This window comes from Aphis gossypii, chromosome 2 (genome assembly GCF_020184175.1).
Source record: "Aphis gossypii isolate Hap1 chromosome 2, ASM2018417v2, whole genome shotgun sequence".
NCBI lineage: Eukaryota > Metazoa > Arthropoda > Insecta > Hemiptera > Aphididae > Aphis > Aphis gossypii.
The window spans coordinates 28,139,791-28,157,086 of NC_065531.1; the positions used below are offsets into that span (position 1 = coordinate 28,139,791).

Consider the following 17,296-nt stretch of genomic DNA (forward strand, 5'->3'; position numbering starts at 1 on the left):
AATGTTTTAAATATAAATGAACTATTTGTAAATGTTAGTAATTTATATTAAAATATCAATATTTATAATTTATAAAATTGGTCCAAGTATATAGTAAGTATTAGATTCGATATTATGTATGTGTATTTTAAAATATTTTTAAAACCATTTTTAAGAACTATTATCCTTAAATCCTTAATATCAACATTTTAATAACTAAAAGTTATTCGTTCGTAATTTGAATTAAGTAAATCAATATTTTCAACAAAAAAAATATCCACTGATAGGTAATTTACAGTAAAAAAATGAGTTCTAATTTAAAAATAGAAATTTTTATCGTTGCTGACATAGGTTCAAGAAGTAGTACAAAAAATATTTACTTTATAACCATATGCCTAGCAATTAGACACGTTGTAGTGTTGTACCTACTACAAGTATATCTATACTTATTAATTATAACTAAGTTTCAAGAGTTATAGGAGTTTCCAGTGACGTATTTAGTGCAGGGTTCCGCGAAGATCATTTCAGGGTTCCGCAAAACTAAAGTGCTTTTTTCAAAATGTTCAAAAATCTTACTAAAGATTAACGACTAGCAGGAAAAAATGTTTACGTAAAATGTTACAACTATTGAAACAAAGTACAGAGTCTAACTATCGAGCGGTAATAACTTTTTGTTGAAAGTTTAATATAAATAGCTAAAAATCTAAAAAAAACGTAGGGGTTCCATGATTAAAGTGAACATAAAAAAGGGTTCCATGAATAAAAAAGTTTAAGAAACGCTGATTTAGTGGGTAGGGGGGCTTTGACCCCGGCCGGTAAATTTTGGAGAGCATTTTCATATAGAAACGGTACCTAGGTCATTTGGGTGATAAAAAAGTAATGACATTCAAATAACCTGGGGCGCAACATTTCTTAACAAGAAAGCCTTTCTATTTACTGACCAGTTAAAAAAATTTTAATTTTAAATATTTATTACAAATTAATATTTGTAAATTTTAGAAAAAAAATAGTAAATACATAGAAATAGTAAGTATTTTAATTCTTAAAAATAACTTAGTAAGTAAGTAATTTAAGTTTGTTGTATTCAAAATTGATAATAGATATTGTAATATAATATATAAATAATTTAGCAACATTTTGTTTGTTTTATTAATTAATCAATTAAAAATTTAAATATTTACGGAACAATAAGGATATTAAATTATAACAAAATCATTACATAAATACTTATACAATATTACAATATAGTTGTAATAAACACATGTCTAACATAGAATTAATTTTATCACACTATTATTATTTTTGTTTCAATTTCCTGAAAAACGTTAAACAATAAATATTCAACAGCCTACATAGCAAATTTTAAAATACATTGAAGCAGACACCTGTCAGCTGTCAACCTGTTTGCTATACGAATATGCGAGTAAATAATATATACTATTACCTATATCCTATCACTAATATATCATATCATACATCTATATAATACTAAAACTATACATATTAATACATTATAACAATATACTATAATTTGTAAAAAGAAATACGTGTCCATTTATTGATGGTCCTAAAACTATATGAACAGAATACAATTTAACTATTTAGTTAGTTAACCAGCTAGTTTAAATATTATAAGCCTGCAAAGATATATAAAAAATACCTAACTTAGATAATTAATTATTATATGTGCATTTTTAAAGATGATCTTACCTACACGAATTTTGTTAGTCGTATTTACAAGTTAATAGTTATTGTGTTAAAGGGGTAATAGTATTTTTAAATAATAGTAGACAACTGGAAAGAAAAACCCTGAAACTTGATAATTTTTTATTGTACCAAACCATTGGTTTAAATTCGAGATTTCATTTAAATAGTTAAAACTTTATTAAAATTATGATTTTCATATCAATACATAGCACTGAAGGATAATTATAGGTATCTATAATATATTATACTTACAAGTTACAACATAATTGAGTTTTCATTGAAAGAAGTACCTAAGTATTTCAAGGGTTCTGGACACATGAAGGTATAATATAGATACGTACATATAGAATATAAAGTATAAATAAAATAAATATTTTTTCCTTTTGTGTCTAAAAATAAGTAGAAGAGAAGGTAAGAATCTATGACCTTTCAAAAAACTTTCTATTAGTAAGTTCCTAATATTGAATCTATACGCATAAAGAGAAGTTTTTAATAATATTACAGAACTGTAAAATTTAAGTGGAAACTGAAAATATATCAAGTACTACATAGGTACTCCGATACTGGCGATACTACTATCAGTAGCGTAGATACCCAGGAATTTTCAATCAGGGGGGAGGGAGATATATGTTATAATTTATAACTTTATAAGTAATAATATATTTAAATGAATAATGAGACAAAAATAGCTTATAAATATTATGTACATACATGGCATATGTATATATTGAGGAGTTACCTATCACAAGGATTTACCATCCAGTTTAGACATAAGATATACAATGAACAAAACGATACGTGTATCTATACAAATTGACAATAATTGCTATTACGTAATTCATTATTACAACATAATTATTTAGGTAACTGACAAATTATTAATTAATGGATAAAAATACCTAAATAAAATGCATATAGAAAAATAATATTCAGACTCAAACAAAGTTAATCACTCTGCAATACAGTAGGTTTCGAATGGGTCACTGTGATTATATGTGTTAAAATTACATTTAATTACATAACATTATAAAAAAAAAAAACAATTCAGGATGAAGACAGTCATGGTCCATATGTCATGTCGTCATGATTCATGAAGATCAATTTATATATTATAATCACTTATAGTAAAATTCATGTTATATTTTTTTATACTGCTACTATTAAAGTAATTTATTTTACTATTAATAATACAGAGGATAGAATTAAATTTTTTCCGAAAACATACCATTTAAAAATGTCATTGAGTGTATAAAATGTAATAATATACGTAAAAGTCTTAAGTCTCCACGAATATATACGAGTATTTAATATAAGTTAATTTAATGTTATATTTTCTATTAAGTTTAAGCTACAACCTGTACTCATAACTTCATTTTGTTACTTGTAAAGGGGTTTTATATGACCCGTTTATTTATTTAAAATAAAATAATTTTTTGAATTATAACAGAATAATGAATATTGTTATTCATAAATTAAATATGTGAACTCATTCACAAAATGTTTACAAAAAAATTATACTTATATTTTTAAATTTTTGGGTTTTAGACGTTTTAATGCAATGAACTAGCTACTTATGAGGAACTTTGTACTATAAAGTATAAATGTTCTGGTCTTAACTATATTATAAAATATAATATATATGTATCATATGTATTATAATATTATAATACTATAATATAGGTCTAAATTAAACAATATTTTGATAATTATTATAAGTTTGACGTAAATATTATACCATGTATGGCTGTAGGCTGTAGAATCCATACTGTTAATTTGTAAACCAATAATTTATGGGAAAAAAAAATATTTATGAAATATACATATTACATAATATTATACATAATATATATTATACACATATATATGTATAATTTTACAAACTATAAAATGTATAGTGGGTCATGAACAGTATCGCAACTATAGTACTAAATCTAAGGGAGGTTATTGGTCCCATCTCAATATTATAAGTACCAAAGGTAACACGTATACCCCCCATCTATCTTAAAATTTAAATTTTAAACACCACAAAAATATCAACACTTACTTTTGAGTATAGTATACATTATACAATAGTTGTTAACATGTTATTCAAGATTCATTTTTCTTTTATTTACGGCTGCAAATTGTTGTAAAATTTTCTCAGGATCAATTTTTACATCTTTTTCAATACTTAGTATGGATAAATTACTGGAACAATCTTGATACATTGTAGATTTCAAGTACCTAGGTATTTATTCGCCTCATAGCAGAAAATGCTTGAACCATCTTGTACAAGTTTGGACAAATTGTTTTGGATACATTTTCTTGTCTGATTTTAAAATGTATGTATTTTTTCATTATTACATAGGTAAATAATTTTTAAAGACAGTCATTTCGTTTTTTAAATCACATTAATTGGTTTTAAATAAATCGAGAATTGAAGAGAAGTGCATCAGCAGTATATATACATATATATCATATCAGGGTTATGGCCTTTTCAGCCTGAACATAGAAAGGTACCTACTACCTACGTATTTGCATGAGTTTAATACCAGGAACATTCGGGATGCGTAGGTACTACGATTAAAGATATTTAATGAGAAAGATAAAAATATGTTATAGAAAAGGTAAAAATAGGACTCTGGTAAAGGTATAACCATACAATTAATAAAAACCATGGTTTAAGATATATACGACGTATATGGTCACAGAACATAATTAATTATAGAAGTTGTGATGAGATAGATGAGCTAGGTCAAAAATATTTTAATTAAATTGATATGAACGAAATAATTATTTTACATTGAATTCAAGTGTATATAATGCCTTTTGGGGGCGGGGGATAAGCCCACCACCCTAGTAGTAGGTACCTACTTATGGTCATCGATCAAATTAATGCATAATATTGTATCTGAAACATATAAATGTCTATAATACTATTATATAATATCAATATAATATGTCTATGTATTATATGGTACTCCAAAAAACGCCAAATCCAAAACATGAATAATACTGTTAAAAGTAGCATCCTTTGAGACCGCAGCGCAACCTACAGCCGTTTAATCATGCGGCTCATTTCAGAAATGCTTATCAGAAGCGGAGTTTGCTTTATTCTATCTTTGCAAGTCAAAATCCAGCAGTGATAAACTGATAACAGTGTAATGGAAATTGAAAATATTTACAATTTTCTTTACTAAGTGCAAATATTCATTGTATTTATTATAGCACTTGAAGGTAAAAATATATTTATTAATTTTAATTGAAATTATTTTTTGTTATTAAATTTTAATACTATCTAAAATATCAATACTAATAATACTAGAATTAATAGTAAAAAAAATATTTGTTATGTTATATTTTAATGTGTACGATTAATGTTATTTATACTGTACTTGTGTGAACATCTCAAGTTACTCGATCATTTTTCATCTATGTTAATATTATTACTAAAAAAATGAATTTTTGAAATCCACAGGCTTTTAAAAATGGAAACAGATAATCAAAATGTTCAAAAAACTCAATTATGCAACTATCTGGTAAGTTAATCATAAAAATTAATTGTTTTTTTTTTTTATATTACCTAATATAAATTATTACTTATAAAATGATTACTAATAAAAAGGAATATATATATAATATTCTATTTAAAAAATAGAATGTCAATATTTAATGTAATGTAAGATTATGTTTTTTATTTTAGCCAGAGCGAGTACATTCTGAAGGAAGACGAAAACTTATGTCTTGGTTGAATCAACAAATGAAAGTCAATTTAATAGATGGCCGCATTTTAGTAGGAACATTTGTTTGTACTGATAAAGATGCTCATATTATACTTAGTACATGTTATGAGTACTTTAATGAAAAAGGTAAGCTTCTTAAAAAAACAAATTAAATCACTTATGATGTTTAAATTTTTCATAAATTATCTTTATATGTTCAGATTTAGATACTGGGGAATCTCGACTTTTAGGCTTAGTTATGATACCTGGGCGACATATTATTTCAATTCATACAGATGTACAACAAACAAATGAACAACCTATAAATTCATCAAACTTAGAAGAAATATGATTGTATTAAATAATTGTAGTTATAATTGAATCATTGTGAATATTTTTTCTTCATTGTTAATATTTAATACAAGTTCTAAATAATTTTTTCCAACAAAATATTTAGAAATTTTGAAATATATCTGTAAAAAAATTACTATTAATGTAAAACTTCACATATTATATTATAAATTTATTATGCAAATCTTTTATTCTATTATAGTTAATGGTAATACAATAATTGCTGTTTATTCTGATTACTGGTTTATAGTAACAACCATTTATTGGAATAAAAAGTTAAAACTTAAACTAAATAATTTTTTGTAATGTTAAACAGAACTATTATTAGTATCTATCACTATTTATTAGATAATTGATTTACTCTTATGGCTTTACATTTTCAAAATCATGGACAATTTATTTTAATCATAACATAATATAATTAAGTTATTTTAGATTTAAAATAAATTGATGCAATTAATGATAGTTTCTTAAGTTACTTTACTTTATTGTAATTATATATATTTTTTTAATTTCCTTTTATGTATAATGTTATTTGTTTTTATTAAATTTGTTAGGATAGTTAAAAAAATATGTTTTGTCAAATTAACCATTTACTAGAATCAATGTGTAAAGAAAATTTACAACACAAATTAAAATCATCTATACTAAATTTGTATATTACCATTGGAATTTTTATAGGTAGATATGGGTAGTACCTACCATATACCAGTAAATATAACGATAACTTTGGTCTTACATTAGTAACTTTAATTAGCTTGGAACTTGGAAGAAAGTATTAACAATACTTGGGATCAGTTCATTTTCCCGATAATATAAAATTATATAATATATTATAAATAAATTTTTGTCAAAAATTATTTAAAATTTCAATATAATATTATATTATATTAGATTACGTTATTTACAAATTTATGTTACATTCAAAATTATACAACTAATAATAACACATTTCTCTGACATATCATCAAGTTGTATTATAAATGAAAAATATGTGTCAGAAATTAATAATAATAAAAACATTACACTACCTACTTAAAATTTAGTGTTATGAGCGGTTTACCTTAGAAATAATAAATTTGATAAATTTCCACTGTCATTTATAATTTCACCAATATGTTTTTTTTGTTCAGCATATTTTCTGTCAGTTATGACTTATGAGTGTATGTACCTTTCCACAAATTATATCATCAGCTCTATTAAGGCTACTAATTTTTTTTTAAATTTAAATTTAAAATAAATCAAATTAAATATATCAAATTTATGTCTATATGTTATGTAAATACTAAATTATTGGTTTTGGAAAGTTATATTACTTAATTATATATAACTAGACATATATTTTGTAACCCAGCCCAATGCCTAAGATTAGACAGGAAAATGTATTTTTATAATTATTATTTTACGTACCTTTCAGTTTTTTCATGAGTATCAAAACTTAAGGTGTAATATAAGGCATGGCTAAATGTATATAGTCATATTATAATAAATATAAAAGGTACCTATTCTAACGACAAGCTACAAGCATTTACTACATTATTGTATCTTAGGGTAATTCATGACAAAATAGATCTAAATAGATCTATTTTGTCATGAGGTAAATAATAATTATTAGATCTAAAGATTTTACACTTTTACTGTATAAATGCAGTTTAGTTCCATGGGATTTTTTCAATTTTTCCCTCCAAAATGTGTGTTTTACGAAAGTCTTCTCTACATCGTGATTCGTACCTTCTGTAGTTTTATTGTCATATCTATTATCAAGTGCTTATCATTGACAAGAAACCACGATGTATTATGATAAGATTAAAAATAAAAAAATTCGCGACAATCAAGTCGACTTTTTTTAATAGTAATCTTTATTCTTTATTTTTTAATTATCTTTGTGAAATATTGAAATGTACTGACTACTGATGAATCATATGAAGTTTAACTTATAAATAGGTATACAAGTTAAATAGTTAAGTTCTAATTAAGTAGTTATTCCTTATAGTTTATTAAACAACTCTGAATCAATGCTTTAAGATTCAATTCAAGTCTTACATATAAATTGTTAAAGTTAATATACCTTGTAAGTTATTAATGGGCTGTATTAAATTCACAAATTTTTAAACTACATATTTGTCATAGAAATTTGCATTTATATTGTGCGACATTGATAATTGTGTTTATTAGAATGAGCTCCAAAGAGGAATTTTTATCCAAAACTGAACGCACTAAGTGTTGGTTGTCTCGTGATAATTTTTGGGAATGTTTGCGATCCAACAATGATAAGTCAGACAAATGTACTGATCTCAGACTAATCTACGAATCATCTTGTCCTCCTCAATGGGTAAATTGATGTTCAAATATATTAAAATTGATGTTACAGTTTTATTTACAAAGTTAAAATTACTGATTTATGTTATATTTAAATTTTACTTATTATATTTTTATATTTTTTTATATATTTTTACAGTCTAACAAATATTTATGTATTTAGATAAATTCTATTCAGTTTAAGAATGGACAGTCTCATAAATAAAAATGTCAAAACTGCACACACTTGTTTATCCATTATTTCTTACAAACAATATTAGTATATTATAATCATTCTTATTTTCTGTGTTAGAAATGTTAAGCCATTAAGTAGAATTCACTAGAGTTCATTAAGTATAAACAAAACTAGACATTCTCAAACTGAATAGAATATTATAGTATTTATTATATTTAAATTTAAATTAATTTTTCAGGTAAAACACTTCGATAGAAAATATAGCTACTTGAAGTTTAAAGAGAAAATGGAAAAAGATGGTTATGAACCTTTGAACGAAAAATGATGTACTTTATATAATATTGTATTCAATAATGATGTTAGTTTAATTGGTAGGTAACACACTAGTTAATAGTATACTTGAAATTAGTTTTTTTTTATATTTATTTTTATAATATTTAAACATTATGATCTTTCATATGTGGAAATGTTAAATATATAATAATAATTTAAATGTTATGTATGAAAATAACAAAAATAAATATTGTTTAAATCTACCTATTATCTAATTTGTATTATGAAAAGAACAATTGTTACACTAATAAATATTTATTACAGTTAAAATCTATTTCATTTTTTGTCTTTTAATATATTATATACTAAATTATTTGGATTTCACACCTAGTGTATTTTAAATTAAATACTTTTGTTTCTATTTTTACTGTCTAAAATGATCTTATTTTTTCAGTTTTAACTATTATTATCTTTCAAATATGTTGTCATCTCAAGAATTACTTAACAAATTTAGTACCAAAGTGTTTGAAAACAATTTTCAATACAATTATACTTCTATGACTGTAAGTATGTAGTATATAATAGACAATAGTTGTAAATAATAAGTATAGTTCAGATTTTGAACATTATAAAACTATGGAAACTGCATTTTTTCAAACATAGCTGTTGTAGAAATGGGACGTTAGGGGACAGAGCCCTATAGAAGTGTAGGACAAGAATGGTCATTGGTCAACACTATATATTCTGATTTAAAGGGCAAAGAAAAAGTGTACTAACATTGATCAAAGATTTTAAAGTAATTAAAAGTAACAAATGGCATAAAATCCAAAAACAGCTAAATAAAATTATATATGTATATTCTTTATTATGTGAGTCATATTTATAGTTGATTAAGCATAATTTTGAATTATAGAAAAAAAGGAAAAAATATGGAATAAAATCTTTACTTAAATAATAAGTTAACATTTTAAAGATTATTTATTTAGATACACGACAAAAAATAAAAACTTTATAATAGTTTTATGAATTTTACTTTTAACTATTTACTGTAATATTTGTTATATTAAATAAAAATTATATAAAATAAAATCAATAATATTGAATAGGTATATTCTTTTAAATTAATGAAACTATGTTTCATTTATTAATTATTTTATTACATAAAAGTATTTATACTTTATAAATCTCTTATGGATATGTTGTAACCATTATTTAAATACATTTTGTAATAATAAAATTAATTAATTACTTTTCAGGAGTTACATACTTTTCTTCAAAAAAGTATTAATGGTGATGTAGATTCTTGTACAAAAAACCAAAACTGCCAAGATATTTTAAAAAATATTCATTTTCATCTAATAGACATAGTTGATTATAAAAAATATGCATCAGACTATCAAAGTTTTTTTCCTCAAATTTTATATCAAACATATTATTTAAGCCATCAACATATATCAAAACAACAATCTAATAATAAAGAAAAGAATATATGGACCTTACCTGTGAAAATAGATGAATCAGATAAAAATGGTATTTACATTGTAGATTTTGTAAGTCTAGGAAAAAAATTTAAATTACCATCAGAAAAGTATGATCAATATTGCTTGCTTATTCATGTTGGTGCTGTTAAATGTTTTCAATTTGAAAAACAATTGAATTGTATAAATAATGCAATTGAAAATATTTGTGAATTGTGCTTACGCCATTCTGAAATAAATTTAGAAGCTTTAAAATATTTAACGGAATTAATGACAGTTATAACAAAAGATCAGTGGAAAATATCATCAAAATGTATTTATAAGGTCCTAATGGGTCAAATGAATCATTATTTACCATCAATTCATGACCAATGTATTTTACTGCTAAAACAATGTTTAGATCTTGAAGATTTAGATTATATACTAAGTATAGTTATGACGGAAATATCGTGGTCTCTGAGGATTAAGTTTTACATGTTAACTGTCATTGCTTCAAAATATGGAGCAAAAAAGGTATATAGTATGATAAATAAATTGTAATAAATCATTAATTTATTACTTACAATAATTTTAGATTTTAGAGAAGTATGATATTTTATCAATTTCAATGTGGAAATGTTTGGATGAACCATACTTGATGTCTCCTTGCTTGGGTCTGTACAAAACATTTATTAAAGATTTAAATGAAGATGATTTTTGTACATTAGTTATGCAGCCAATTATTAATTATTTGATTGCTAGTGATAGTATTTCTGAGTAAGTATTATAATTAATGACACTACTCTATGTAGATATTATAGCTACTAAGTAATATTGTGAGCTCCAGATTTAGTTTAGATGTTAAACAAAATTTAAACTTAAAATGTCTAAAAATGTATTATGCTTATAATTTTATGAGATTTGAGGATTCTATCAAAAACAGCTCATGAAAATTAGTAATACACTTTCAAGCTTTAGTTATTCAAATTGAAAATTTTATAAATTTTTAACTACCTACAAAATAATTAATAACGAAAAGAATTTTATCTTGTATTTTTAATATTTTTAAATCATAAGTACAACTTATTAGGAATATTAATCCAAATTAATATTCTGTTAATAATATTTTATCAACATTTATGGAGAAAAAACTAAAACAAATTTCAAATTTTGTATGTAAATAAAATATAAATAATTTCAAAGTAGTGTAAATATTTTAAAAATTTCAATGCTTATAGAACATGATAATTTAAATAATAATAAAATATATTTTAGTTTTTATGATTGCTTATTTTACCAATAAAAACAAAATAACAAAAATATCTTATTTATAAGTTGTTATACATTTATTTATCATCCAATTTCGTCAAAATGTGAATTAAAATATAAAAATTATGAGGCCTTAAACTAAACTTTTTTATTTTAATTTCCAATAAAAAAAAACTTGTAGTATCTTCCATTGAATTTTCAAGCATTAGATGTTTAAATGTTTACAAAATAATTTACATATTTTTGTGGTTTTAAAATAATTTTAAAAAATTTAGATTTTAGTTCCTCTTCGTTATTATTTTAATTTACAAATCTTAGATATTAAAATTGCTTTAAATTAAATTAGATACTAATAAATTTAATTTTTCAGGTTAACAAGGTACAATTTTGTGACTTATCTATTACCTCTATTGAAATCTAAACATATTGTTAGTTTATTGATGTTGTATGAAAAAATAAATAATCAACCAAAACCAGATTTATATCTTCAAATATCTGTGTTAAAAATGATTTATAATACTGAAGTAGAAAATGTACATGAAATACTAGACTTATCTTTGAATTCTGGTGATACTAAAATAAGATCTATCGCATTTACTATTTTGTGTTCTTCAAAGTTATCAACAGATGTATTGGACTTAATTTATAATTTTATAGTTGACAATATAAACAGTGATTGTTCAACTCTAAGAACAAAGCTAATTTTTGGATTAGAAAATATGTTACACAAGTGTAAGAAACTAAGTACAATTATACTCACATTTTTGAATAAATTGCATTCATTTATTTTATCAAATTTGGTGCCTGGTTCAAATTATCAAAGAAAAATTACATCATTAAAAATATATTTGGTTATACTTAAGTATAAAAACAAAGATTATGTTTCATATTCATGTAGAAATTTACTTTTTACAAATTTATTAGACTCTGAAGATATTAGAAAAACATGTAGTGAAATACTAGTATCATATTTTAGTGTTGTAAAAGAAGACCAACTATACTTAAATAATTGGATGAAACTTGGTTTAAACTTATGTTATGATCCTTTATTTTATAAAAATGAAAGTGGTTCAACTATAATATATACAGTAACTGCATTGGCTTACAAATCTGGACTTAATATTGATTTATTCAACATAAGCAATTCATCTATGTCTGGATATATATTAGATTTAGCAAAAAAACAAGAAGAACGACTAAAAGATAATTTTGTGAATAATGTAACACATGGCACACTTTATGGTCTATTAGATGTACTGAATAATTTATCATTTGAAAAAAATTCTCCAGAAAAAAATATGTTAAATGAAACTCAAATTGAGATCATGTTAAATTTGATTGAAGACAATTTAAATTTAATGCTAGACACATTATCTTCTAGGATGGATTCAGAAGGTACATTTTTTATACATTAATTATAATATCATTATTTTTATTTTAATCAACTTTATTTAGGTAATACTGAGGCACCATCTTTTGCTCAGATGGATGATGCTTTAAGTAGCTTACGTATATCAAATCAAGACAATGTTCAAATACCAACAAATCAATTTCTATTAAATTTCATTTGGATAAATATTAAAGTATAAATGTGTTAAACATTTACAATAGTTTTTCCCATTCATCATCATAAGAATTAATTATTTTTTTCAGATTTGTTGTGATGTTGCAAGCAAATATGCAGTTATGTTAGCAACTAGTGATATTTCAAATAAACAATATAAAAATACTCAAATCAAGAGATGTGCAGATATGATAGCAGACGTGTTAATTAGATGTAGACATAAAGGTGCCATGGAAGCTACTTGCAGATCACTTGGAATAATAATAAAGCATTGGAAAGAATCACTAAATTGGTGCCAGAATATGTTAACTGACCATATTAATTGTATGAAACCAGAAGATGAAATATCAAGAAGATCAGCTGGAGTCAGATATCTTATTCATGCAATTGTAACAAATAATAAAGTGAGTTCTTTTTTAGCATTTAATTGTAGACATTTGATTGCATTTAAAATTAACAGGTATAAGTATAAGTATAAGTATTGAGTATTTGAGTATAAATAAAAATAATTTAAATTGTTTTAGATTTTTTGCTTTCAATATGAACTACTTATGAGGAACTTTATGGTTTATATTATATTTTTATACGTTTTAACCACAACATTTTTTATTTGAATTTGTAGAAAAAACCCTAAAACAAATTTTCTAATGTAAATATCTTTAAATAGCTAAAAAAAAAATGATCAAGTATATGAAATGCTACTTTAAACATTTGGTGAACATTTCAAGTTTTAGTAATTGTTCATTTTTCAGTTAAGTACATTCAAAAAAGAAAAAACCAATTTTAATAAAAACTAATACTGTTTTACCACAATTATACACAAATGGTTTATTTAAATTATTATTACAAACTTAATTATTTATTAATTTATGAAAAAGTATGTTACATAAAATATTTATAAAAATATATTTAAAATAAAAGGTTGTTTTACAAGATAAATAATTTAAATATTCTACTCACCAAAGGTCACTTATGTGTCATTTAAAAACTCATCAAACATTATTAAATTCTTTGATGTATAGATCTCCATCATTTCTTTTGTAACCACTTATCAAGCAAAGGGGTATTCCTTTTTTTTAATCAAATTAAACTACTTTGTTTAATAATATTCCATAACCATCACTCTATATTCTACGTACACATTAATAGTCAACATAGAACTGGTTTAATGGAAATATAATTTTGCAGTATATCCAATAAATTGTAATTCATATTTATTATATCATCATATTCATCAACATTTTCAGAGAAACAAAGTTCTGTTTAGAAACTTGCCTGTTTAAATTAAAAGTAATAACATTTAAATTTTAAACCTTTCTGGATAGGCATTTTTAGACTTTTAAAAATCAATTTTATAATAACAATAATTATTAATAATATACCTATTTATTATTTATGTAAACATATATTTTTAAAATTTTAGATCACTATTAAAGATTGTATTAAACAATTATACAATATAGCAAAAGAAAGTGTTAGTACTGGTATTGATACAGTTGTTGATTTACCACAAGCAAGAGCTCAACATCTATTAACTGCAATTGTTTCAAATGCATCGATTTCTACAGGTAGTTTATACTATTTCATGGAGGATATGATCATGCTTTGTATTGATAAACTTAATTCTCCACTTTGGACAATCAGGTAAATTTAAAGTTATTGAGTAAATAAAGAGGATGTTATACTTGCATGTTAAAATGCTTTTAGCACAACGTTTTAATATTAAAATATTAAAAAAAGAACCTTCAAAATGCTCTAGATGATATTCTAACCTTTGATTTGATTATAGGTCAATATACTATTCATTCTAATACTAAAAATAACAATGTAAAATATTTTCTTCTGAATGTTAAATTTGTCATATCATGTTTAAGACAGAGAAAACACATGTGTATATAACGTCCTCTAAACTGTTAAATAAAATGATTGTTACTTGTTATTCTAGTGTAATTATTAATTATTTATATTTGTTTTAAGAAATGCTGCTCTTCAATTCTTCAGTTCACTTCAAGTGAGATTAATTGGTCAAAATCGTTTAAACAATGATTGTTGGCTATCTCATTTACCACTAGAACCATTACTTTACCATTTTCCACGACTAATGGAACGATTACAATATTTATGGTCACAAACAAATGGTAAACTTTCAAGCCAGGCTCGATTAATTCCTTTCATGTCTCTACTGAAGAGCTTAAAACTACAGTCATGGAGCTTGTTACCATCAGATCATCAACAGTTTTTAAAAAGTCTTCGTTTTAATTTGTGGTCTACTGGTTTTGCTCTTGAAATATATACTGTAAGAAATATGGCAGCTCAAGCTTATGCCAACACAATACAAGTTAATGAAATATCATCAACTCTGAATAAAATTAGTAATGAAATATTAAAATATGATGGAAAAATTAATTTTCCAGAATTTAAAGGTTTCAATCATTTACATGGATTGATGTCTGCGTATAAATATTTAAAAAATGTTTATTATATGGAATACAATCAAGAGTATCAAGTTTTTAAATTTGCGCATGAACATTTACCACCATTATGTAAATCAATGTACATTTCAATAAACTGTGAAGTGTTGGAGCCACTTCCTTCAAATTCATCAATTGATCATATTCTTGTCAAACACTTAATGATAAAAAATAACATATCACAATCATCAGACTTGTCTGGTTTATTAGAATTGTATATGAAAGCTGACAAACATACAGCAATATGTTTTTTGAAATGTCTTAAAGATTATAATAAAAACCCCAAAGATGTATTACTTTTAATTAATAGATTTGTCAATTGTCTTGATGTTGACGACAAAGACATATTGAAAGAAATTATAATGAACATTGATGTACTTTTAAACATGCATTTTGAAGATATTAAAATTGAAGTAGAACTAGAAGATAATTATTTTTCTTCAATATTACAAAAATGTGCATTATGCTCAGAAAAAGATTTTATTGCCATGCTACCGGTTCTCAGCTGGTTATGTCCTAGTAAAGTTTGTTTAACTTTGTTGCCGACTGTATGTAAATACATTAATTGTGATTTGTATGATTCTACTGATAGATGTTGTTCTTCAAGATCTTTATATTATTTCAAAAAACTAAAGGATGATGTCAGAGTATGGCATGCAGTAGTCGAGTTATTGCAAGATGAAGATACTGATGTACGGGTTGAGGTGACAAGATTTGTGAATTACATTTGTTATAACTGTTCTTCCACACTAAATCCTTACATGTGTTTAAGAAAAATGTTTGAGATAGAAATAGTATCTTCTATAATAAACCCAAGGTTTGCATTTACCTGTTTTTGGAATCAGTTATCTGAGATTAAATTACGCACTGAATTTGATGAAACCATTAATCCATTTTTTAACGATCAGTCGAATGTGTACCAAGAACAATCAAATATTATGAAATTAGCTTTTGAAGGCCTTAAATCTTTGATTAAATCAAATGAAAATTTTGATTATTATAAAGAAGAAGTTAAAAAGTACCTTAATACTTTAAAAAGTGAATGTGAATTTAAACACACATTTATAGATGAAGAATTGATGATTTTAGATACGTATTCAAGTATACATTACCAAAAATTATATTACAAAAGAGAAATTTTAGTTTTATTGGATTTTAATGAAGATTTGAATATGTTTAATCCAATACTGGAATATTTATATTTGCCAACTAAAACATAATGCTCATAATAATATTAATTTGAGTATTTGTAAGGTTATAGGTATAGGTTTGATAGTGTTTTGTATAAATTATTAATTAATTATGTCCGAATTATCAAATACTAAAATGTACTAATAAGTATATTGTAATTTATATTAAATATTATATTATAATTTGATACCGTGTTAAATTATTTATTATATCTTCTATATATATAATATTAAGTCTAAAAGTAAATGATAAAGACTATGTCCTATGGAAAAACACTTGTATATATTAAATTCAAAAAGAGGCGCGAGCTTATTATTTGATAATGTCTCTATTTTGAATTGAACAATAACTAGATAATTATATTATACTTGTTAAGTCAATTGTATACGCATAACTTAACTTAACATAAAACAAAATTTATAAATAATAAATAACACATAAATTTATAGTAGACCATGTAATGTGTTCATATGGGAATTCACAATTGAACTGAGTTATATAGTTCATGCGATAATGAATAGTAAACATAATTATATTGACAATTATTATTCATTTATTTTTTATTTTTATTGATTCTTCAAAAAGATAATGGGCCCACTTAACATGTTCAGATTATTTGTGATTATGTATTATAATTTACCATCGGCTTCATCACCAACAATATTCATATCATAAACCAGCAATCATATTTGAAGATTGATTATTATTTTTTTTTTAAAGTTATTTTTTAAAAATGAATTTAAGTTAATTACACCTATGTTTTTTATTTTTTGTTTAAAAATTAATAAATAAACAAAAAATATAACCAATAGACAGATAATATATTTTAGATATAAGTT

General features: G+C 23.7%; 3 protein-coding genes across 5 annotated transcripts; all 3 read left to right on the forward strand.

The window, feature by feature from the left end:
* The first annotated feature begins 4,742 nt into the window (after window positions 1–4,742).
* On the forward strand, window positions 4,743–6,633 carry LOC114130790 (N-alpha-acetyltransferase 38, NatC auxiliary subunit). Its single transcript, XM_027995850.2, has 4 exons — window positions 4,743–4,902; window positions 5,144–5,204; window positions 5,369–5,534; window positions 5,609–6,633. Exons 2-4 carry the CDS (start codon window positions 5,154–5,156, stop codon window positions 5,737–5,739), a joined length of 348 nt encoding a protein of 115 aa, XP_027851651.1. The 5' UTR covers window positions 4,743–4,902; window positions 5,144–5,153; the 3' UTR covers window positions 5,740–6,633.
* Window positions 6,634–7,553: 920 nt separating this feature from the next.
* Window positions 7,554–8,768, forward strand: LOC114130794 (cytochrome c oxidase assembly factor 6 homolog). 3 transcript variants are annotated; one of them, XM_027995856.2, is made up of 3 exons: window positions 7,554–7,682; window positions 7,914–8,070; window positions 8,471–8,768. In XM_027995856.2, the coding sequence occupies exons 2-3, from the start codon at window positions 7,915–7,917 to the stop codon at window positions 8,555–8,557; spliced, it is 243 nt and encodes an 80-aa protein (XP_027851657.1). In that variant the 5' UTR covers window positions 7,554–7,682; window position 7,914; the 3' UTR covers window positions 8,558–8,768. The 3 variants fall into 3 exon arrangements, with proteins under 3 accessions (XP_027851657.1, XP_050056645.1, XP_027851656.1); XM_050200688.1 differs by having other exon boundaries at window positions 7,577–7,809; window positions 7,869–8,070; XM_027995855.2 differs by having other exon boundaries at window positions 7,580–7,809.
* Window positions 8,471–16,644, forward strand: LOC114130793 (uncharacterized). The gene is made up of 9 exons (XM_027995853.2): window positions 8,471–8,603; window positions 8,960–9,068; window positions 9,762–10,496; window positions 10,558–10,739; window positions 11,602–12,626; window positions 12,687–12,814; window positions 12,885–13,199; window positions 14,219–14,439; window positions 14,773–16,644. Exons 2-9 carry the CDS (start codon window positions 8,985–8,987, stop codon window positions 16,484–16,486), a joined length of 4,404 nt encoding a protein of 1,467 aa, XP_027851654.2. The 5' UTR covers window positions 8,471–8,603; window positions 8,960–8,984; the 3' UTR covers window positions 16,487–16,644.
* The last annotated feature ends 652 nt before the right edge of the window (window positions 16,645–17,296 follow it).